This window comes from Malus domestica, chromosome 17 (assembly GCF_042453785.1).
Source record: "Malus domestica chromosome 17, GDT2T_hap1".
NCBI classification, from domain to species: domain Eukaryota; kingdom Viridiplantae; phylum Streptophyta; class Magnoliopsida; order Rosales; family Rosaceae; genus Malus; species Malus domestica.
The window spans coordinates 25,692,468-25,717,293 of record NC_091677.1 but is presented as its reverse complement, the minus strand read 5'-3'; the positions used below and the strand labels follow the sequence as shown (position 1 = coordinate 25,717,293).

Genomic DNA, 24,826 nt, shown 5'->3' with positions numbered 1-24,826 from the left:
TTAGATTGTATTCAATGCTCTGTGACTAGGGAGATGAATGATGTGTTGATAGGCCCGATTACGGAAAATGAAATCAAACTTGCTGCTAACCAAATGGGGGGGTCTGAAAACCCCGGGTCCTGATGGATTCCAGGGTGTGTTCTATCAGTCTTTCTGGGACTCGTTAGTTTCGGAGGTTAATGTTGTGGTGAGGGATATTGTGAATGGTGTTAGCTCTCCTCAACGAATTAATTCTACACATATTGTTCTAATCCCAAAGGTGAAAATTCCTGAATCTGTGGGACAGTTTAGGCCCATCAGTTTATGCAACTATTCTTATAAGATTCTTTCTAAAGTGCTGGCTAATCGTCTCAAACCTATGCTTCCAGACATCATCTCTCCCATGCAGAATGCGTTTGTGGCGGGGAGACAAATCCAGGATAACATTGGCATAGCTCATGAATTGTTCCACTTTCTGAAGTTCCGGAAAGCGAAACGTCTGTTTGAGATGGGAATAAAGCTGGATATGCATAAGGCTTATGATAGAGTGGAGTGGGATTTCTTGGAGGCGGTAATGGAGAAGATGGGATTTTGCACGAGATGGACCTCTCTAGTGATGGGGTGTGTGAAATCTGTTGATTTTGCGGTTATTCTGAATGGACAGCCGGGTAGGCGGTTTATTCCTTCTAGGGGGATTCGGCAGGGCGACCCTCTATCCCCGTATCTGTTTCTCCTTGTTGGTGAAGTGTTATCTCGACTTATCCAAGTGGCGGTTGATAGAAGGGATCTTAGGGGCATCTGTATGAATCCTGCTGGCCCGATTATTTCACACTTATTTTTTGCCGATGATACTCTGCTTTTCCTTAGGGCGGATTGTCAAAATTGTGAGAATCTTGTTAAGATACTTGCTGATTATTGCTTGGCGTCTGGACAGCAAGTGAATCTTCAGAAATCTTGTATCTTCTTTGGTGCTAACATTCCGGGGGGTACAGCTGATGAGCTTAGTCAAGTTCTTGGCATGCATTTGGTGGATGACCCGGGGAAGTACTTGGGTTTGGCCTCTATCTGGAACCGCTCTAAGAAGCATGGCCTTGCTTATGTCAAGGGGAGGATCTTAGAAAAAATTCAAGGCTGGAAACAATGCACTCTCTCACAAGCAGGAAAAGAGATTATGATTAAGGCTGTGCTTCAAGCTATTCCCGCGTATCCTATGAATTTATTTAAATTCCCTACTACACTATGCTCCAAACTGGACTCTTTAATTGCTGATTTTTGGTGGGGGAATCAAGGGAGGAATAAGGGGATACATTGGGTTTCTCGGGAGATTTTGGGAATGCCGAAGAAAATGGGGGGTATGGGCTTCCGTAATTTCAAGGATTTTAATGATGCCCTCATTGCTAAACAGTGTTGGAGACTGGTTGTGGATCCTAACTCCTTATGGGCGCAGGTTCTTAAAGCCCATTATTTCCCCCACTGTTCGTTTCTTAAGGCCACTCGAGGAGGTCGGGCTTTCTGGGGTTGGTCCAGTCTTTTAGTGGGCCGCGACATCCTCCTTCAGGGTGCCCATTGGTAAATTTTGAATGGGGCTAATGTTAGAGTTTGGTGTGACAGATGACTTTCTTCTCTCTCGCTCGGGCATCCTCGTCCTCTAGGTAATGTGCAGGTTTCTAGGAACTTGTGTGTTAGCTCTTTAATAAGTGGATCTTCAAGGTCTTGGGATATAGACTTTCTCAAACCTTTTATTTCTCATGATGAGTGCCAGGCGATTTATGATACTTGTGTTGGTGATCCTTTGCTTAATGATCGTCTGGTTTGGCCGAACACGAGGAATGAGGTGTATTCTGTAAAATCGGGATATCACTGGATGCGGTCTCGTGCGGTTTCAGCGATATCTAGGGGTACCTCATCTTCGACTGTGGTTCCTTCTTCAGTTTGGCAGGCTATTTGGAAAGTGAAGACCCTCCCGAAAATTCGCTGCTTTCTTTGGAGGGCGTTGAACTGAGCTTTGGCTACGATGGAGGCTTTATTTCGGCGTAAATGTTCCCCGTCTCCTATATGCCCTATTTGTAATTGTGAGGTTGAATATGTTGAGCATATTTTATTTTTGTGCCCGTGGGTCGCTATTGTATGGTTTGGTGGTTCTTTAAATTATGTGGTGGACAAAGTGGGCTTCTCTACGTTAGCTAACTGGTTTTCTTCTATTTTATGTTCACCATTGGGCTCAAAGGATGTTTCTATTTGGTTCATGCCTGTTGTTGCCTTCACTTGCTAGTTTATTTGGAAGGCTCGGTGTAATTTTATTTATAACCAGAAGGCTATCAACCCTCATCAAGTTATTCTGTCTATATCCTCTTCGACTGCAGCTTTTTTGGAGGCGTCCCGTCCGACTGTGGGAACCTCTTTACCTCAGCCGGTTTCCCCTCTGGTTGTGGCTCGCTGGTATCCGCCTTGCTCCTCCTTTATCAAGCTCAACGTTGATGCTAGTTGGGATGTCATTTCGGTTAAGGGCTATGTGGGGATTGTGGCTAGATGCGCTCTCGGTAAGTTTATTGGGGCTCGAAAACTTAGGATTTCTACTCCTTGTGTTGCCGTGGCTGAGGCACTTGCCATTTGGTATGGTTGTGAGTTTGCTAAGTCTATGGGCTTGCATAGAATTATTGTTGAATCAGATTCTAAAGAGAACATTTCTGCTTTGGCTCAGGATTTGTCCTCTGGCCGCTGGGAGGCTTATCCGACGTTAACAAAAATTTTAAGGATTAAGGATATCTTTCAGTCGTGCCGCTGGTCTTGGGATTCGAGATCGGCCAATCTGGCGGCGGACCGCTTGGCGTCGAGAAGTAACACGGAGATGTGCGGGTTTACTTGGATTAGCCGTCCCCCATCGTCGTTGGTTCATATTTTGAACAAGGATGGCCTCCCTTGTCCTCCTTAATTGTATTTTGGTAGTGAAGGGGGTGACGCTTGGCACTCGGTTCTGTGTCTTTAGTCTTTTCTCCCCTCTTCACTGCTTTCTGTTGTTCTCCTCTGGTTGTTGCCTCCTGGTAGGCTTCCTTGTGTTTTGGCTGCGGCCCTGGTTATGAATTTATCCAGTTTCTCAAAAAAAAAAAAAAAAAAGGGAGAGTCCTTATAGTATAATCCCTAAATTTGAAGTTTTTATGATTTTGTGTGATAATTTGACTAGGTGCACATTTTTTGTTTATGTTAACCTTTTTTTATTAATTAAAAGCATTATAAGTTTCAATTAAGATTATGGATCATGTTTTCAACTCAAGGTTATCTCTATACATTCTTATATGTGAGGACATACACTATGTATCCAGTGAGTCCCTATACTTTAGGGACTCACTTTTCGATCTATTGAAGATTCATTTTGTCTTTATATTTATTTTATACATATTTAATATGATAGTTGTCCATATTTAAAAACTCCACTAAAGATAATGAAACTCCCAAATTTTTTTGGTCAGCTAAAACTCTTTTCCCAAAACATTGAATGAAATAGTTAAAACCAAGGTATAAAATATTGATGATATCGGAAATATCGGTAGTCCAAAAACACCGAAATTTCGATGGAAATATCGGGATATTATCGATATCGATAAAAATTGAATAAAAACCACGGAAATTGTAAGAAAAACTTGAAATTTTTTATTGAAACTTTGCAGGATGATTATTTAATCAATTATCTATTAGTTTATCACAAAAAATTTGGAAGGAATTGCATTGCATGATAGATTTAACTGATTTAAGTTGATTATATAGCGAGCTGGCAAACATTGTGAGTGTAGAAAATATGTAGTAATTAATGAAAGAAGTTTAAACACACCATAATCATTTATATATAGTGAATTAGTACAATATTTTACATTTCATACATTGCATGGTAAGATACATGAGTGACTTAGTACCACATAGAGTTCTTATCAAGATCTAAAATATCGATAATATTAGAAATATCAGTAGTTCAAAAACACGAAAATTTCGATGAAAATATCAAAATAATATCGATATTTTAGAATAGATTATTTGAATTGTGAAAATAAAAGCTTACACTGGTTAGATAAATGAAAAGAAAAGAACCATATAAATGTATTTGGCACGACTTGATAGAATGCGAGTCAGTAAGGAGCGGAGTTCAGTTCAATGAATCGTGAGAAATACATTTGACTTAAATATAACATTTTTAAATTCTTTATCCTTCAAAGCATTTCCAGCAGTCAAGATGAATATTTTACTCTCTTTTTTTTTCACTCATTCATTCAAAAGCTTTTCAATCAACAAAGAATACAAAATAGAAGATACTGTTCATTTTAACGAAAAATCATATTTTAACATTAAAAAGTTAATTTGAGTATTATTCACTTTATCCTTTATTTTGTCATTTTCGTTCAAACTTAAAGTTTTCAAACTATTTTCATTAATTTTTCTTATAAAATACCCATTTTGTGGAATTTTCTAGATGCAGTTAAAATGTCTCATTAGGTTTAAAAAAAGATTCATTTCGAGGGTACTTTTTTGAATTGTTAATAACACATAAGTACTGTTAAGACTTGTTAAAAGTATTTTTAAAATTACTGAAATGATTTTTAAAAATAATATTTTTGTTTTGGTTTTCAAAAACACTTGAACTGCTTTTTTAAGATTCGCTTACAATGTATACTAACTATTAGTTTCAAAAAACATTTCACTATAAGCGTTTTCAATTATTTAAAAGTAATTATAAATTAGCTCTTATTCATCACAAATGAGCTATAATCTATTAGACACGTTAGTTTAAGTTCAACATGTGTACAATCGAAAGAAAAAGATCAACATGTGTGACAACAAAGTCTTGGAAACGTTAGTTTTCTAGATTCTTACACTCTCTTCCAACCAAAAAACAATAGCAGAGATCTCTAAATTCTTAGAACATTTTTTTTAATTAAAGTATGTAAACGAGTTAATTTATCTGATAAAAGACAAAGTTTTACGAATAATCTCAAAATTCAAACCAAATAAGGAAAAGAAAAAGCAAGTAATTTTCGTAATAAACCAGAAACATGAAATTATATTCAAACATTTCTAAATTTGATGGGTCGAAAGTAGAAGAAAAAAGCATTGCCCAAATTTTCTTAATTAATTGGACAGAGTTCGAAGTATTTACAACCACATTTTTTTGGGGAACAAAGAGAAAAAGAAAGAAGACAAAAACAAATTTACAACCACGGAAGACCAAGACTTTTTTCCTTCTATGTAGCCAAGAAACCAAGAACCCCAGAAATTTCCAGACCAATCAATGAGAACACTCCATCCTCTGCATGCGGTTCTTGAGAATTCCGTTGTACAAAGCGATTCGATTCGCCGGAATTTTTCGTCGAATTTCGTTTCTGCAACTTGTTTCGACTTTGCTCTTCTCTATACTGATCGGTTCTTCTTCCTCCTCTCCATCCCCAGCTCGCTCCTCCTCCTCAATATTTTCAGCAAAATGTACTTTCTTCTTCTTCCTCTCCCTCTTCCTATCACCTGAACAAAACAACTCAACAACCATAAGAAAATAAAATTACTGAGCAAAGAGAAACAAGAAAGAAAAACGTAAGCCAGTTGGTCAGGCCAGTGTGCCGGCCACGTTAGTTTACAGTACTTAGAATATCGCCGGAAAAGTAAAGAAGTAAGAGAAACCCAATTACCTGAATACAAGCAAGAACGTAGAGGGATTTGGTTCGGAGACTGATGGGAAAGTTGGGTTGGTGGGAAATTCTTTTGCCTGGAGAAATGAAGAAAGACGAGCATGCTGGAGACGGCCATGGCAGTTGCCAGGACCAAACCTTGAGAGCCTAGCATAGAAGACATGGCGGAGAAGAAAAACAGAGGGTAATTTGGAGGAAGAAAGGAAAGTAGCCGAGAGGGTTTCGGTCACCGATCGAAGAGGCGTTTTATGTTATATTTGTGAATTGTTGCGTACAAGAGGACATGTAGAGGCGGTTGTCATATATAAGGACTCTTTTCTGGCTCGTGATAAAAAAAGGGGAAGAAATTATGTTTTAATAAATAAGAATAATTTGATTACTCACAGGTATGTAGGAGTTTTTACTTAAAATTGTTCATTGTTGATTTATATAACTTTTGAGTTTATAATCAGAACTCATCATATTATAAACCACCCTACAAAAGTCGTCTTAAACTAACATTGTTTAGTCATCCAATAATATAAATACAGATGAACAGAATTCATGTATTAAGAACCATCTATGTATTTGTTACTATAAATTGACTAAACTACTTTAGCTTTAAAATATTTTTATTCATAATATGAACTGTTCTGATCATAAGCACAAACATTTGGACTGGAACACGAAAATTTTTGAGTAAGAGTTCCTACTAATTCATAGAGAAAATTGTAGCAATGATCTCTCAACTTTAACCTAATTGGAGCAATGGTCCCTCAATTAAAAACTCATGACCATTGATCTCTTAACTCATCAAAATGTGTAGCTATGATCCTTTTTGTAAACTCTGTGAGAATTTCATCAAAATGACTCATTTTAAAATGACCATTGCTATAATTGAGTTAAAATTGAAGGACTACTGCTCCAATTGGATTAAAGTTGGGGGACCATTTCTCCAATTTGGTTAAAGTTGGGGGGACCATTTCTCCAATTGGGTTAAAGTTGAGAGATCATTGCTACAATTTTTTTCATTTGGTTTTCCATGTTTGCCCCTTGATTCAGCCACATGTGTGTGACACGTGACCTATTTTGACAAAAGTTCTAATGGAGTTAACGAAAATGACCATAGTTGCACGTTTTTATGAGTTGAGAGACTACTAGTCATGAATTTTTAGTTTATAAATCATTGCTCCAATTGAGTTAAAGTTTAGGGACTATTGCTACAATTTCATCTAATCCTTAAGTATCCAAACAATTAAACAATTAACTGTAAATTATTAATGTGGAAAAGATAATGGATAAAACTTAGACTAACTTTGACTCATGGTAATATGGTAAAAGGTTAGTACAAGTTTTATCGTAGACGCCACTTAGTATTATGGTATAGTTGTATTCCTCTTCACTTGTAAGTAAGATGTCTTATGTTCGATTATCTCCAAAGACGAATTTGAACAACACTATTGTTAGTTCACTGTGAGGTTTAACCCACCCCTCTCCTTAGTTTAGATACTATTGTTTGTTCAAAAAAAAAAAACAGTTTTATCATGGAATAAGCTATAAACTAGGGTAAACTATTGAATTTTTGGCTAAGATGATCTAATTTCAGTTTGTATCTGGTGAAATTATCATTTCTTTACTATATCTCATCATTGTATCGTCAATACATAATTGATATGTCGTCAATATTTGAGCAATTCAACAATTGAGATTTCATTTTAAATCATTTTTAACCAAAAGTCCTAAATTTTTGTGTATGCTGATGCAAAGTTACTAAAGCCATCTCTAGTTGTTTGCCATATTTAGCCACCATGTCATTTTTTAGCCTCCTAAGTATATTGTTTTCACATCTCCAGTCGTGCAGGGGCAACATTTTATCCCTCTCGATATTTATTACTTTTTTGTATATTGGAAAATACTATGGTACACTACACAAACATTCAAATACCGTGCATTGTTTAAATTATTTGAATCCATAATTTCTTTTAAAAAGATAAATATAGAAAGTATCTATCTATGGAGATATATATTTCGGATATCACACGTGTAGGCTTGTGGTGTTCTAAGAGCGGATATATATTTCTGATATCACACATGTAGGCTTGTGGTGTTCTAGGAGCAATTGTGCCTCCAAGTATTTTTATGCAATGTGATTTCAAAGCGTTTCTTAAGATATGTTAGTCACTTTAACGTTAAGCCTTGCAAAGAACTCGATCTTCACTTCATGTCCAATTTTGAATCTTCATATTTCTCAAACGGTTTGAAAAATTAAATGACTGAGGAGAAAAAAATCGGGAAGAAATGTTTTAAGGAGAAGTGTATGAAAGCTATGTGGAGAAGTAGGGAATGTTAGAATTTTTCTTAACTTTATGTTTATTTTTTAATAAAATTATAGAGGCTAGTAGCGCCCTGACGTCAGCTAGCTTTCCAAACAAATCTCATTGTGCGGCACAAAAGCTGCGAGTGCATGATAAAGCATGCAATCCGCAACAGCAGATCATTTACTTTCGGTTGTAACGTAGTGGGCTTCGTGAACACTGATGTCCTAGACTACCAACTCGGCTTAAATTACTTTTTGGAGATTCTCTTTTGCTATAATGGAGATGGTTTTTTTTTGGAAAGTTTTAGGCCCTTAATGATCTTGTAAACATGCAAATTTCGGTTAAAATAAATATTTATCAACGTATTAAATTTTGGCATGCGAGAGTTTAGGTGGCATGTATTATATGTCTCACAAATTGTACACATGACATGTGACTCATCAAAATCAGACGAGTCATCAAGAGGACCCGTGGCAACGTTTGGCAGAATTTAGTTAAAGAATTATCTTTATTAATTCTTTAATTAGTTTTAATTTAAATCAAACAAATTAATTGATGGAGTCAAATTACGAACCAAGACACAAATCAAGTCTTGGTTCTTTCGTAGGTAAAGTTTGGAAAGTCTATAAATAGAAGGCTCAAAGACAAAAAAAGTGATCCAGAAATCATTCAAGCATTCTGAGTTGCCAAAGCTCAAGCACCTAAATCACCAAAGTACTCAGAAGAATTAAGAACGTTCTCAATGTTCTTCACCTAACATTCGAAGAATCATCAAGCACTATTACCCATGTTGATCCTCAAATCGCCAAGAGCCAAAACCTCGCGACAACCGTTCATCCGAGATCAAGTCATTGCAACTCTTAGGTCAACAACCCTTACAACACTACACAATTACATGTTTGGAGAGCGAATCATAGGATTCAAATTGTAAGGAGATTGTAACTTTAATCTCATTAATACAATACATTTATTTGGTACACTTGTTCTCTTGTTCTTTGTCGCATAATTTTTCGTGCTTACAAACCTAATTTACTCAAATTATGACACATGGTCGGTGGCATATCTTTATAAACGTAAACCCATTTGAGGGGTGGAGCTAGGGATGGGCAAAATACCCATGAGTTGGGTAATCGCGGTTACCCACTCATTTAAAGTTCACAGTTATGATTATGGGTAACCGTTTAGACAAACAAATGGTTATAAGTATAACCGTTTATCCGTGAAATTTAAATGGGCAATTATGTGTATTACCCGCGGTTATAATGGGTATCCATCGTTATGGGTATTACCCGCGGTTATAACGGGTATCCATTTACCCAATTAATTTAATATATGTAAAATTAAAAACCCTAAATTTTCAATCCTTCCGCCAGACTCAGAGTCTCAAACGCCCCGTCCCCCGCTCATCTCTCCCTCCTCGCTGCCATCTCTCTCATCTCAGCTGCTCATCTATCTCTCTTCGCTGCCCTCTCTCTCATCTCTGCTGCCCTCTCTCTCATCTCCGCTGCCCTCTCTCTTATCTACGCCTCTCATCTCTCTCTCATCGCCGGTCATCTCTCTCTCATCTCCACCGCTCTCTCTCTCATCTACGCCTCTCATCTCTCTCTCTCCTCGCCGGTCATCTCTCTCTCATCTACGCCTCTCATCTCTCTCTCTCCTCGCCGGTCATCTCTCTCTCATCTCCGCCGTTCTTCTCTCTCTCCTCACCCCTCAAGGTGCATTTTACCCTTCCAATTTCATACTTATCTGATTAATTATTGATTTATTTGTTTATGAATGCTTATAAGATAGTTCCTTGGTTTTTGCCTTTACACAAATGAATCTATTAGAGAGGTGTGTGTGTGTGTGTGTGTGTGTGTGTGTGTGATCTTATTGCTTCTAGGAAATCAAATTCTTCTTGAGCTGCTATGTAATACCTCTGTTGGATTCATGCTAATTGGTGTCGGTGTTTCAAAATGGGATACTAATTCAATTTATACATTTCTTTTGTAGGTCTCTTTTGGTGACAACGGGACGATGAGACATTGTGATTGAACGTGCTAAAGCATTAGTGTTCGAAAGTGTTTAGTTTCAGAATATTTTTGAGCTTTGAATCATCTAGTATTCACGATAATAACTACTTTTTGTTTTTAGAAGCTTTACTTTGTAATCATATGGATTATAATTAAAGACTTGCTTGGGTGTAGCAGAAAAATATTGTTTGTAAACTATTATTTCAATTATTGGAATTGTATGAGGACTTAAATGATTAAAATAAGGAAATGCATGCTAAAATGTACCTATAACGGTGTTTAATTGTCAGAAAATGAAAATTATGACAAATTTTTCTTTTGTAATTTTCAAGTTGTTAATAAAAAAAAACATGTAGACCGGTGAAAAAGGGGTAAATGGGTAAAAAAAGGATAAACGAGTTCAAAAACGGATAAACAGGTGAATGGTTATGGTTAAATGGGTAAACGGTTATGGTTAAATAGTACACGATTATGGGTATGGTTAACTGTTTATAAACGGTTATCGGTATAGGTATAACCATTTATGCAATTACTCAACGGATGAACGGTTATGCGAGTATGAACATATATGGTTATGGGTAAATAACCATGATTACCCTTCCATCGTAACCGTTACTCATCCCTAGGTAGAGCAAGAGATCTTTGACAGCAGGCGTAACGAAGCAAGAAGAAAAATCTCTCTTTTCACAGTCAGCAATCAAACAAATTATACATATACTAAAACCCAACAGAAAAATCACTGTTCATTAACAGTGTTCTCCCATTTCCATCCCTGTTTCGTTTTTGTTATTTCAACTTTGCCCTTCCTTCCTATATCTTCTCGACCCAACTTTTCTCTAGATGCTTCCCCACCGTTTCAGACTTTAAACCCACCTTTTCGACTCATGCTCTCACCGCCTCCCTCATCGCCTCACTCTTCTCTGCACCAAGCCGCTCGATTTAGGAAGGGCTTCACCATTTCTCTTCAATCGAGGTCTCTATTTCTGGATCTTTCTTTTGCTTTCGCCTATTCTCTCTCGCATATCTCCATTTGCTTTGTTTCTGGCCGTCCTTTTTTCTCCACTTTCGCTTCTGTTTTCTTCATCGTGTTACTTCATTGTTCAAAACGCGGGCCATTTTGCTTAGTTGTTCTTCGATTAGTGGTCACAGTTGTTAATTTCTCTGCCTTTTTGGTTCGATTCCAATAATTTTTTGGGTTTTTGGTTCGTTGAATCCGGGTTTTCCAAGTAAGTTTTACATGTATATTACCGCACGGGGTTTCGATTTTCCATGTTTTTTTTGGATTTTTTTTGTTAATATCTCATGGGCTTTGCTTTTTGATTTCAGAAATTTTGTGCCCATCTTGGGTTCGCTTCGAACTTGGTTGCGATCGATCTAATCCGGCGTTTCCAGGTGAGTTTTGCATGTTTATCAGCTTATATGGTTTCGATCTTTTTTTTTTCGTTGGATCGTTGTTGTGTGTGTCTGATGCGTTTTGTTTTCCAGATTCGGGAAACAGTCCCTTTCAGATTTTGGATTTTCGATTCTGATTCTTGGAACTCTCTGTGCTAAAGGTATATAAATGTATTATTTGTTTTTTCCTTTGTTTTCTTTGCGGCTGAATTTTTTTTTTTTTTGGTTTTGTTTTGGTGATTTGGGACTTTTTTTGTGCGTCTTTGGGTTGTTAATTGGTGATGCATATTTTCTTGCTGATTTTTGTGCTAGCAATTTTATTTAAATCCATAGCTTCTTCTATTTATTTGATTTGCTGTGATGGTTATGCTTGATTCATAAGATTTGAGGTTGTGGTGATAAAATTGGAAGAGTGATATCTACGTTATTTTGGATTTGTAAAAGTTTTTTGTTAAAGTGATGGGTAAAATTTCATATGTAGTGTAGGGTCAAGTTTAATAATCATTAATGCGACTTGGTATATGTTTGGTAGAAACGCTATCAAATTGTAGATACACAGTTTGTTGGTGCAGGAGGGGGTTGGAAAAAATTTTCGGTATGTTTTTTATGGTACCTGCCTACTCCTTAATTAATTTTTTTTATTAATTCAACTTTAACCACTGATTATTACAATTCTACCATTTTTGCTGGTGAAGGTACAGATAATGGTCTGGACTTTGAAGGAAGCTTGCTTTGTGTTGGAAGTACGTTGATGTCTTGAGCTCCCATCGAAATCTTTGATATCACTCCTCATAGGTATTTGCTCTGCACTTTTTTCTCCTTTCTTTTTTTCAAATGTATACACGAAAACTTTGGGATGTCAATGATAACGTGTCTATATAATTGTACCAACACAATGTACCACTATGTTATTTCGATGCATTTTCTACAAATTTAGGATTTAGATAAAGTAATGATTGAGATAAGGGTATGATGTGGCTGATATGAACGCAATCCACTTCTTGCCTTCATAACGTGGGTTTTGAATGCAAGCACTTTTTTAATTTTATATGCAAACAAAATCAAACCTTCTGTTTGCTTTTGTTTTTTTGTTTGCCTCTGTTTTCAAATTTATTTTAATATAATTTTTGTTTGGGGATTAATTACATGCTTAGAGTTTTAGTAGCTTTGGATTAAATTTTGGTTGAACAGATTGTGCAATTGCAAATCTTGATCTGATGGATAGGATTGTCTAAAGAATTCGTGGATTTATCTCATCTAAAATTATTTATATTTTTAAGATTATAAATTGTTTTATGATGCCAAGTTTGGTAGAAAGAAAATGCCGGAGCCGCAGCAGAACGGGCAGTCCACTGCTGGAGCTGTGAGTAATGGGAGTAGTAATTCCTGTGTGGCAGCAAATGGGAATATGTGAAGAGAAAACTGACTTGGCCATCTATGAGCAATTTCAATACCAGGTTGTGGATTTGATCTTATCATATGCTACATTGCATTTGAATCATTGCATAGACTTTGTAGAGTTGGATTCGTTAGCATTTGATTTTCTCGGATTTTTTACATGTATTTGCGGTGACACAGGACGAATTCTAGGATGGAGGTGGAAATATTTGGAAGAATCAGATGTGCCTATTCATTTGCAAGGTGATTGTTTTACAGCTTAAAATACCGTGCAAATTTATTTCACTAACATTGCATTGGTTTTTTAATTTGATATGTTGTTTTGGTGTGTGAAAATCGAAGAACTTTTAGATGTTTGCAAATTTGGTTGACACTTAAGTGGAATTCATTTTGGTCAAGGCATTGGTTTGTGGCCAGTTGGAATTCATTTTGCTAAAATAAGATAAATCTCTTTTTGCAGCCTGCAATTGGCTTTCAATTAGAGAACTGTACAAGGTTTTTTTTTTTTTTTGTTCTTTGACCAAAGCTTTAAGAGCTTTGTATTAACAGAGTCCTAAGAGATTCCTTGGATTATTTTGCTTGAGATGAGATGTGTTTTGGAAATTCTATGAATATAATTGACATGGATTCTTGAATTTATGAGTGTTCAATTAGGTTCTACCAAATTAACTGTTTTTGAGAATTTTTCTTTGTCTTTATTTTTTTTGAGATTTGATGGTGTTTTTCTTTAGCCTAAATACCTTCGATGGTTCCTAGATTATATCTCCAACATTCCTTAGAAGAAGATGGTAGCTACTGTGTTGCATTCTACTTCCTTGGGTTGAAACCATTGGTTACTGTGCATCCTCGCTGCTCAATGTGCTCATCAAAATATAAAAAAATGAATATTTTCAGTCAATTTAATTATCATTTTGTTATATTTTTTTTGTTTGTTGATTAGTGTTTGCAGATATATGGAACATTTGCAAATTCACTTCATCACACATACATTAAATGATTGCTAAGAACTCTTCTTCTGCAGCCATTATTGGGCCTTCTAGGACGTGAGAAAAGAAAAAAAAGTCTCTCATTTAAAACATTTTTTTTATATAAGTATTGTCTTCGACGATGTATGTCGAGTCCAAGAGGGTGCGGGTGTGGACAAAGAGCAAACAGGTTATGATGGCCACCGTAGAAAGAGGTTGGAAGACCTTGGTGTTAGGTTCTAAGAGCCATGTGCTTGTTGATGAGTGGTCCCGTAAGCTCATTAAAACTATTTAAGTTTTGGGTTTTGCTGTAATTAATTGAAAATTTGATAAAGACATTATCTTTACAATTCTAGGGTGCCCATTTTGGGATTGTTTTGGAATATAGAGAATTTTTGCACCATTGTCTTATTCCTGGATTTCCTGATGATTTAGCATTGAGATGTTAGGCAAAGGTGTCTCATGGGAATCACAGATTGCTCAAAACTATCTCAAAGAAGTGGAGAGATTTGTTACTAGCTCAGACTATGCCAACTATGAAGCTATAGAAAAATGGTGCGGAAATTGGCTATTTGTTATTGATGAGATATAATCCAATAGCTAATAAGTATGCTCCTATATTCGACGTTTAAAATATGTCTGGAACTGATGTTACCATTACTACTTTCATTCTTACAGAAGGAAAGGTTTTTCATTTTCTACTTCTAGCTATATTAAAAGTCGGTTGTGCAAACTATCATTATAGGGGATCCCTTCATATATATTAGTTAATTCTTGCTAAGATTTGTCCAAACTGTTTTTGTTATGTCAAAGTTGAAACCTTATTTTAGGGTTGTAAATAGATTTCACATGTATGTAAATAGTATATGTACACAGTATAACTTTCTACATATTTTATACGATTTAAAAACCCACATCATCGCGGGGGCACTTTTCCTAGTCACTTACTAAAAGGTTTTGGTAATACTTTCTTTTGAAAGCTTTCCTTTTGGACAAGAATTAAGGGGGCAAGTGTCGCACGGGACCTCACCTCCTTATGTCATGCATGCTATACTTTTTGGGTGGGTTGCTGGCTTTCATGTTAGCATGTCATTTGATGTTAAGGATACCGGATGCGTAAATAATTTTTCGCAATAGTACAAAACGTGAGCATCTCGAATTTTCTTTTACTTTCTGAAAGTTGGAGGGAGGAACAAGTGTTGATATTGGCTTTTAGTTTGACTGGCTTTGAGTGGCTTGGTTTTGTTGTGATCTTCTAGAACGAGTTAGAGAAAGGCTAAACGGGTCTTTGGGATGAGTTAACCAGTCAACTTCTGTTGGACTTCTAGAGAAAGGAATAGTCAAAGTTGTAGTCTGGATAAGGTGTGTGAAGGAGTGCATTGTGTTGTTCTAAAAAGCAAACAATAAAAAAAGGTAATGCTAGGAGTGCATTGCATAGCATTGAACTAAGTTACGTAAATTAAATTATGTGATTGTTAATGATTAGATTATTAATTAAGTATTAATTAATATGTTTATTTTTTATTGGTAACACATCATTTGATTTGTAAACTTGATTTAAAAATTTAGTTTCCTTAGTATTATCTTAAAAGAAAAATTAAAGACTTATTAATTGATTTGACCCATAAAACTGCAATTAAGTCTTATTTTTGCTTTGCTCTCTAAAACTACTATTTTTATCTTATTTAGTCTCAGTTAACTTCATTTTCGTCTATTCCACCAAAATAGACATTAAACTAAAGAGTAGTATGGACATTTTATTTTTTGGACACCTCTTTGCCTCCAACTTGCCTACTAAAAGAATCCCAATTTTATTTTCGATAACTCTAAATCAAACTCCTGTTTGTCTCTCTAGCGGATTGGTGTGGAGTTGTAATTGTAGTCGTTGACAAAGTAGATAATGAGTTGTGTTTCAAAAGCAACTACTGCTCCGCATCAATTTGCAAGAGAGACAAACCGGGGTTTGAACTAGAGTTATCGAAAATGGAATTGGGACTGTTTTAGCAAGCAAGTTGGAGGTAAGGAGTTGTGTCAAAAATAAAATTTCATACTAACTTTTAATTTAACGATTATTTGACGGCATTAACGAAAAAGAGATAAAGACAAGGCTAATTTTTAGCAACGGTCATGTAACTCTATTTTGATCTCACCTTATCCCTGTAACTCAAGTCACTACTTTACTCTATGAAATTCAAAATTCGTTTCACTTTGACTTGTGGACTCTTCACCCTGAAACTTATAGATTGCCTTCTAAACATATGGTAGACCAACACCCATTAAGAATATGAAGTTTAAAAGAAATTGAAGAGATGAAAAAAAAATTGAGTAGCCTAGAACACTCAAATCAAATTCACATAAGAAATTAACATAACTAAGACAATGTGAAACGGATTTTGAGTTTTATAAAGACGACTTTCAAGTTTTGGGGCAAAATGGGATCAAAACCTTTGAGTTTGAGAGAGTAAAGTGATAACTTTTGAGTTCTAGGGAATAAATTGAGATTAAAATTGAATTACAGACATAAGAAATTAACAGAACTAAGACAATGTGAAACAGATTTTGAGTTTTATAAAGATGAGTTTTGGGGCAAAATGGGATAAAAAACTTTGAGTTTAAGAGAGTAAGGTGATGACTTTTGAGTTATAGAGAATAAGGTGAGATTAAAATTGAATTACAGAGAACATAGCTAAAAATAACACAAAACTAGTTTTAACGAGTAAAGTGAGACTAAACGACAGTTTCAAGAGGCAAATCAATGAATAAGCCCCACACACACAAAAAAAAAAAACATTGTTGTAGAAGTCAATTAAATCTCGCATCAATGAAGCTTATGCGGGTCAGCTGTATATTAGGCTAGGCTAGTTGGTTAAAATAGTATGACAAGTATGTGGTCGGAGAAGTGGCCGACGATGGTGGCATTGAGGGAGGAGCCCGAGAGAGATTTCAACAAGAAGACTGTGATGGCGCTGTCCTAGGGGACTTGGAAGAAGTATTCCAACCGATGGCTTCGTCAACCTCAACCAAATTCATGTATTATTTATTAATTAATCTCTTGTAGAAAACCTAATTCCGGTTTATTCGATACACCCGACTTTATGTAGATTAGGCAAAGGAAGAACGAGGACCCAAGTTCCATTTTTATGCCATAGCCGCACGCCATTCTTGTTTGCGATTTGCTTGAGAAAACCAGGTGGGCTCGTCAGTAGAAAGAGAACTATTCCAATGCATGGGCAAGAGAACACCGAATCGAGCCGTCTGTCCATGTCTTGGACTTGCAGGTACCCTCTCTGGTACGGGTGACCATAGGATGGGATGGTAGAGGCAGAGATGGCTGGGCAGCGGTAGGAGCAAATGGCAGTGAGGAGGACGGCTATGACGGCTCACGGGAAGAACCTGGAGCTGAAGGCTGTAAGGATTGCATTGAGGGAGAGGTAGCACACGGGTTCAGAGGGCTTGAGCAGCTTTGTAGCCCACGGTGAGAGCAAGGATAGGCTCTGCCAATGTAGAAGTGATGTAGCTAACCATCCATTGATCTTGTTGGAACCATTTTAGTTATTCCAGATTCGGAGCAGTTGACGAGGTGATTGTAGCAGTGGCTGAAGAACATCTGAATCAGAGGCAGGAGTGGGAGGTACGGTTGTGGTGGTGGTGGTGGTGGTGGTGGTGATAGTACAGGTGGGGGATTTGAGACATCAACAAACTTCCAGAGTCCTATTGGGATAATGAGTTTCCCGTCTATATCTCATACAAGATAATACATATCAACAACATGTATTTGAAAATAACAGAATACAAACAGATTCTAATGTATATTGACTCTTGTTTAACATCTCTCTAACGTTAGGATTGTGGACAAGTCCGAGCGAGGAGGTTGTCACAAGAGTTTGGCACAACCATATGAAAGACATCTATTTTTATGACACGTTAGGATTTTGCACCAACAATTCCCCTTCCATCTCGTCTAAGTAATTGATCAACTTGTTTTGTTTGTCAACTTTGGATAATATTTAGGTCATTCCTGTACTCTATATACTTACTTTTTAATTTTGGCCCAATAATATTTTAACACGTGTTTTATTATTTAGTAAATAACAGATATTTTTCTTGGACTTTAAAAAACAAGGAATATGTGACAACTTTTGATTGGGCCATATAAAAAAGTGAGGATATAAGGTACTCACTAGTGAGTATCCAAGTATTATCCGTCAATTTTTACCACACATGTATCAATTAACTAGATTTCGTATTCCAACCGTACCTTGTGTAAAAATTGCACTTGTCCAATATAGTTATTGCAAATCTTAATTTCCAAGAATTGATAATACATCTTGATTACTTACTTTGAATCACCACAATTTGGTTCAAAAAAGAAACTAATGCTGAGCATTCCAAGAATTGTGTTGAACTTGTTCAATTGGTTGACATAATCAAGAACAATAACAACTCCTCCGAACACATAAGGTTTTTTTAACTTGAAACGTTTGATATTTTGTAATGTCAGTGACTTTGATTTTATTATGTATTTGACTCCCATGTTAAAGAAAATTGAATGAATTTCAATTTATTTTGGCCTACTAAATTATTTTTGTTTCCGAAATGTTTTGAAATAAGAGCTCGTTTGGATGTGCTTTTAAAATGGTTAAAAGCGCTTTTGAAGAAAATGTTTTTGAGTTCAAAAAGCACTTTATGTGTTTTTTACAAGAAACATCAGTTTGTGCTTCTTCCAAGAAACATTTAAGTGTTTTTCCAGGATTTACTTGCATTTTTATTAAGGATTGTTTCCAAAAATATTTTCACCAAAAACTCTTTCAGTCATTTTAAAAGCATATCCAAATGAGCTCTAAATTGTTTTTGTTCAACCCAAATTGCCTTTTAGTGTTATAATGTTGCATTTCAACATTGTAGCATTGCATTGTCAATACGGCGTAACATTGTTAATTATATGCTATATTTCTAGGCGTTACAGAAAAATGATATCATATTTCCTGCTATTATGAGAGAGTCGAACTTATGATCTCTTAGTAATTAGGGAATATGAATGTAATTAAACCATAAATGGATTGTTGGTGATTGGTAGGTGTATTACAGTTGTGGCAGCCGTGGACAAAAGGGGTTGAGCCTTTGTGGTAATGCTAGTGGTGAGGTGGTGGCGACCATTACGATGTAAGCTTTGTAGGGTGGGGACGATGATAGTGGGGGTGGTGGTGGTGGCTGTTGTGGCTAGGCGGTACATGGCTGTCTTTTTCCCGCATGGAAATTTTGTAATTCTTTGCTTGTACTCTCAAGCATGATCTAAAATATCTATAATATCCCGATATTTCTATCGAAATTTCCGTGTTTTTGGACTAACGATATTTCCGATATCATCGATATTTTAGACCTTGCTAAGTTACTCATGTATCTTACCATGCAATGTATAAAGTGTAAAATATTGTACTAATTTATTATATATAAATGATTATGGTGTGTTTAAATTTTTTTCATTAATTACTACATATTTTCTACAATCACAATGTTTGCCAGCTCGCTATATAATCAACTTAAATCAGTTATATCTATCATGCAATGCATTTCCTTCCAATTTTTTGTTATAAACTAATAGATAATTGACTAAATAAATATCCTGCAAAGTTTCAATAAAAATTTCCAAGTTTTTCTTACAATTTCCGTGGTTTTTATTCAATTTTTATCGATATCGATAATATCCCGATATTTCCATCGAAATTTTCTTGTTTTTGGACCACCGATATTTCTGACATAATCGATATTTTATACCTTGCTCTCAAGAGATACGTCAATTTCAAAGTTCCCATTTTTTTTTCTTTCAAAATTCTCTTTTTATTTTCAAAATTTAAGTTTATTTTCTTCATTCAAACGCATAGAAACAAGTGAAGTTCAACGTATAGATAAAAATAGAGAGCACATCAATATCCATAGGGCAACATAAGTGAAGACAACCAAATAACATTACAATAATTAAACATGGTTCATAAGTTACATCAGTCAGCAAATCACACAACATTACCAAATCACCAACCTGCTATGAACATCCAGCAACAGAAAACATCTATGCAGGTAGTGACACAGATGGACTTATTAATCTACTATCACAAATAGTAGTGTAAAAACAAAGATAATGTAGAAGGTTTTTACAAACCAAGTGACAAAAAGCACACTTAATTAGTAAGGATCGGAGGAAGGTAGTCGGATTTGGCACCAAGAATACGAGCTTTGGTGTCAGGGAAGAATTCAAATCCTGGCAACTCATCGACAACTCCTTCGCTGGTAATACCAACTGGATATCGAAGCAAGTGACCAGGTAAATCATGTTCAAGAGTCTCACTTGAATAGAGATCCCAGTATTTGTCAGCAATCTGGTTCACCTTTGAAATACATTCAATTCTTTCTGGCTGAAGGAAGGCCTCATCAAGCATGCCAAGGTGCTCATACCATAGTGCCATACGGAAACCATGGATCTGACCACGTGCTGGTTCCCTGACAGACAGATGATATGGTTGGTAGGCTCCCATTGCTATTTCAGAGTCTCTGGCACCATCCATTGATCTCTGGTTGATGTTGGCAGATCCAATAATTATGTATTCATCGTCAACTGCAGAAACGCAAGAGTGAGTCAATTATGTGCTTTGTAGTAACCAAGATGGGTAGAATATAGAACCACCATTGTCCCGTGAGAGACAGCACTATAGTAGAAAGGTTTGTATATTTCTTTCTAGCAGACTATGTAATATATATGAAGCTGTTTGATATAATGATAAACACCATGAAACTGAATATCAAGAAGCAGGTATCGGTCGCTGCATAATCAACAACCAAAACATAACTAAGACAAAGGTCAGCTAAAATTCTAAAGTTTAAACCAAGAACAAAAGTTCAATAGAGAGTTGGGCTTGCTACATGTGAATGCAGGTGTTGCGTGGCAGGAACAATGTTCATGAATATAAAACCATGAGAAAGATATGTCAAAAGTGAGTAACATGAAGTTTATAAGTGTGTGACTTACCTATCATCATCTTGGCATGAACATAAATCATGAAGCGTCGGGCTGCCTGAGCTCTTTGATAGTCTGAATCTGCTTCTGGTGTCTCTGAGGGTTCATATTCCCCAGGCTTCTTTACCTCCCGATTCCCAAGGCAGAAAAATGTCAAGTAGGTCCGAGGATCCTCCTCGAGACCTTGTGCATCTAATGCACGCTTAACATCTGCATACATCATATTCATAGTCCTCCTCTGCCAGTCTAATATTGCCTGAACAGATCCTGACTCTGGGATCCCCTCTGGCCACATTGGAACAACGACATAGACAGTAAACCTCTCCCCTGCTTCAATCTTGCTAGCAATCTTAAGTGAAAGCTCCCTTGGAATTACATGCAAAGCGCCAATGTCCTCAGGCTTTATACCATCAGCCTCCCAGGCAAAAGAGCTCCCTAGAAAGTACTGATTTTCAATATAGATGAAATTCTTTGCGCGGCGAATAGCATGAATATAAGCATCCTGGATGCTTCGGTCAATGATGTTATCCTTCCCACTAACAAGCCCAGCTCGAGCTGCATCTTCAGGCGTATCTGGGAAGCCAAAAGCAGCTCCTCCATCAATTGATCTGAATAACTGAACATTCCATGTCTCATGGTCATCTGGGAACATAACAGGAGAAGGGGGAATGATGATTTCCTCCAGCTCTCTAAGCTGAACAAGTAAATCTTTACCACCTTGCTTTCTCCACCTCTGCTCAAAGTTAAACAAAACATCCCAAGCAATAGGCCCTTCCAGTCGAGAGTGGATATCATGCCACGGTTCCCTTGGACCACCTTTTGTAATTGAGGCACCAGTAAAATTTGGCTGATGAAAATCATCATGGTGTGCAGTATCCAATGTCCTGAAAAGTGAATGGAAGGGGGTATCATATCTTCCATCACACAGATCAAGACCCCCAACAAAACTAACAATTCTTCTCCTCTCTGATTCTCCATTTGGCATGTCATGGTCCACAACCACAATCTTCTGGTGATGAGTGAACATGGTAGAGACTTGTGCACCCTGAATAATGCTCCCGCCACCATCAGGATTACGGGGGCATAAGACACAATGCACATCAGTACCCTGGAAGAACTTTGCAGTGTCTTCATCATGAGTGGCCATCAGTCCATCTTTTTTCAATAAACCAACAGAGGTTCTGTCATCCCAAACAAGCATAAGAACCCTAACACCTTCACTTGCTTTCTTTTTAAGCAATTCACCAATGGTGACGTCTCCACCAGGCTTTGGCCTTCTTGAGTCCCTTACCAAGGAAATTTCAGTATAAACTGACCAACCAGTAATGTAGATCAGGTGCTTTGCATTAGTAATTGCATCAAAGATGTCTTCCCAGCATCTGTGGGGCTCGTAACGCTTGCCTCCAGCAAGAGGAATTTTAGGAATAAATTTATCTGGGATATGAGCATCTTGGTAAAGGGAAACCTTACACCCTTGTCTCTGTGAGAAAAATGTAAACGGAACTCCAGGAAACTTAGGACTCCTTATACCCAGACCCCAACTGCGGTCCTTTGTAACATGGAAAAATTGTAGTTTCACATGTATTTTAGGATTTCCATGGACAGGGTTCTTTTTTTCATCCAGAATTTCAGCCCATTGATCCACTTCTTCCCCCTCTATGAGTTCTTGAACAGGTACATATGCTCTTCCAATTAATGATGCCCCAATAGGATTAGACTCCTTGACAGTAAATATAACATTTGCAGCAGTATGAGCACAGTAAATGTGGAAAGACTCATACCACCTGGGATTAGAGGGCTCTTTCTCTATAACCCTGGTCCTACCAACCCTAGCCCTTTCCAGATCAACGGTTGCATAGAGTTTACTAATTCCCTTGCCAATACCAACAGTCTCCTCAATTTTTCCTGCAATCTGCACAGCAAAAATTCATATATGAGACAATACGAAGGTAAATACCCACAAAACTGAACAGACTTGTTCAGCACCAGACAAAAAATTGTCAACAACTGTATGCATTGCAAAGCATAAAAGACATAGGAGAGGCTATTAACTGCCCAGGAAAAGCAGAAATAAGATAGTGGTTTTTCATTTCTTATCTAGGAACATCTGTGACCAAACATTTCAAATGAAAGTAAAGTAGCTTCCACGAGCAAACAGATTCAAGTAACAGACATGAAAATTCATATAACTAAATAGACAAACTAAATCAACAGTGACCATATCGAAAATCATAAATGGGCACTGGAAAGGCTAGGCATAAATCTTAAACATTTAGCACTCCACATGATTGCATTTCACTGGAATAACAGGATAGAGTTTAACCAAAGATCAATTTCGGCTATGTGGAGTTTATATGCTCCACATGATTGCATTTCACTGGATTAACAGGATAAATCAAACACGAAACTCTGGACAGCTATATGATACACTGCACGTTCCAATTCAAAAGAAAATAGATGCGAAAAGTTTAATAAACAGAATAAACTCGCCTTCTCGTTGAAATATCACACAGAGAGGACATACTAGTTACCAATTAATGTATATAGCATACCAGTCGGCAACGAGCACAACAATCTACTACAATTAACATCGTGGACTTAGCATTGTTCATCTGCTCAAAAAAATCCTGGACATCTATACATATCTAAATCGAAATAGTCCCGATTTTCTCATTTATCTTCAATTTGAACAACAAACGCAAGATCGCATTTTATTTTAGTGTAAAAAAATTAGCTAACAATTCTACTACTTGTCCACTATAAATTCCAATGATCATTACAACACATACTCACAGAATTATATGGTCATAACACTATAAAATTACAAAAGAGATCAAATCACCCTTACCAGCTCGGATCTCAAATCAACCAAAAAAAAAAAGTCATAAATTATATACCTTGCGGAGGAAATTCCCACTACTACTATGCAACTTATCAACCTCATAGATCGTAGCGTGAAGCGTCCCATGAAGCCAATGGTTTTCTGCCTCCGTCATTTCTCACCTGCACACAATGGTCAACCAAAACAAACAAAACCCACTTCGCATCAGATCCCAAATCCACCAAAAAACCAAGAAATATTCAAACTTTACACAAAACAAACCAGAAACCCATCGGATCACACAGACAAAAAGTACTCAACAAATTATTTTTCCATATTTTGCAATGGTGAGTGAGAATTAAAGCTGATCCCCACGAAAATTGACTGAAAACTCAATTGCTAATCAGAGATGGAAAGTTGAGAGGCACTCACTTTTTGTGTTTCAGAGAGAGAGAGATCTGTGAGAGTGTAGAAGCAGAGAGAGAGCAAAGGTGGAAGAGAGGAGTGCAATGAGGATGTGATCCGGTATTGGCCCGGTGTTGTAATATAAACTATTCAAAAGCAACCCGTGGAGAAAGATGAATGGTCCTCTTTTTGGTCACCTTTCTTTCCCTTTCTTCATGATTGCCTCTCTGTGTAATTTGCTTTTATCCCCTTCTTTTTTTCGGACTAAGATTATTTAGGGGGTGTATTCAATTGGAATTTTAAGGGATTTTAATTCTTTTAATGAATCTAGGGGTATTCAATCAGGATTTTAAGGGATTCTCTGAAATTCTAGGTGTATTCAATTAGAATTTTAAAATAGTTTATTAAAATCCTTAGAAATCCAGGTGTATTCAATTAAGATTTTAAAGAAGTTTATAACATTCCAGGTGTATTCAATTAGAAATTGATTTTAAAGAATTTGAGAAAGTTGAGGAATTATAGGGAATTAGAGAGATTTCATAAGTGTATTTTAAGTATCCACAAATCTCACCTCTTCCCATGAGATTTCGAGAGAATTGAATCAAAATTTTATACGGAATCTCTACAAATCAATTAAACTCCATAAAAATCCATGGATTTATAAATCCATTAAAATCTCTCACATTCGCAATTGAATACACCCCCCTTATCCTCCAATTTCCATCTCCTCTTTTCACATTTTTTATTTTATCTTTTTATTTTATAAAAAATTAATATAAGATATTAAGGTAACTTAACCGTGACCGTTCAAATAGAAAAGGAGGAAAAGAGAAAGAAAATAAAAGAGATGAGAGAATTCTACTTCCATTTTTTCTAATTTTG

General features: G+C 36.5%; 1 protein-coding gene, 1 long non-coding RNA gene and 1 other non-coding gene across 9 annotated transcripts; 1 reads left to right on the top strand and 2 right to left on the bottom strand.

Moving 5' to 3' along the window:
* Window positions 1–4,997: 4,997 nt before the first annotated feature.
* LOC103437261 (uncharacterized) lies at window positions 4,998–6,033 on the bottom strand. Its single transcript, XR_011578091.1, has 2 exons — window positions 5,646–6,033; window positions 4,998–5,481 (listed from the first exon to the last, which is right to left on the bottom strand). It is a non-coding gene; the product is annotated as an uncharacterized protein (transcript).
* Window positions 6,034–10,779: 4,746 nt separating this feature from the next.
* Window positions 10,780–14,262, top strand: LOC103437262 (uncharacterized). 6 transcript variants are annotated; one of them, XR_011578052.1, is made up of 6 exons: window positions 10,780–11,180; window positions 11,281–11,346; window positions 11,440–11,507; window positions 12,042–12,141; window positions 12,653–12,803; window positions 12,937–14,262. It is a non-coding gene; the product is annotated as an uncharacterized lncRNA (long non-coding RNA). The 6 variants fall into 6 exon arrangements; XR_003770483.2 differs by having other exon boundaries at window positions 12,925–14,262; XR_011578053.1 differs by adding an exon at window positions 11,879–11,941 and having other exon boundaries at window positions 12,048–12,141; window positions 12,653–14,262.
* Window positions 14,263–19,657: 5,395 nt separating this feature from the next.
* LOC103437260 (phospholipase D alpha 1) lies at window positions 19,658–24,233 on the bottom strand. 2 transcript variants are annotated; one of them, XM_008375733.4, is made up of 4 exons: window positions 23,972–24,233; window positions 23,616–23,721; window positions 20,731–22,630; window positions 19,658–20,319 (listed from the first exon to the last, which is right to left on the bottom strand). In XM_008375733.4, the coding sequence occupies exons 2-4, from the start codon at window positions 23,712–23,714 to the stop codon at window positions 19,886–19,888; spliced, it is 2,433 nt and encodes an 810-aa protein (XP_008373955.2). In that variant the 5' UTR covers window positions 23,715–23,721; window positions 23,972–24,233; the 3' UTR covers window positions 19,658–19,885. The 2 variants fall into 2 exon arrangements, with proteins under 2 accessions (XP_008373955.2, XP_070673272.1); XM_070817171.1 differs by having other exon boundaries at window positions 23,861–24,069.
* Window positions 24,234–24,826: the final 593 nt, after the last annotated feature.

What these genes read in the sequence shown, in the direction of transcription:
- LOC103437260 (XM_008375733.4), bottom strand. Translation starts at nt 23,714, where the DNA reads ATGACGGAGGCAGAAAACCATTGGCTTCATGGGACGCTTCACGCTACG. An exon ending in GTGGGAATTTCCTCCGCAAG is followed by an intron (nt 22,631 to 23,615) that starts GTATATAATTTA and finishes TTTGCTGTGCAG; the next exon opens with ATTGCAGGAAAAATTGAGGA. An exon ending in TCATGCCAAGATGATGATAG is followed by an intron (nt 20,320 to 20,730) that starts GTAAGTCACACA and finishes GCGTTTCTGCAG; the next exon opens with TTGACGATGAATACATAATT.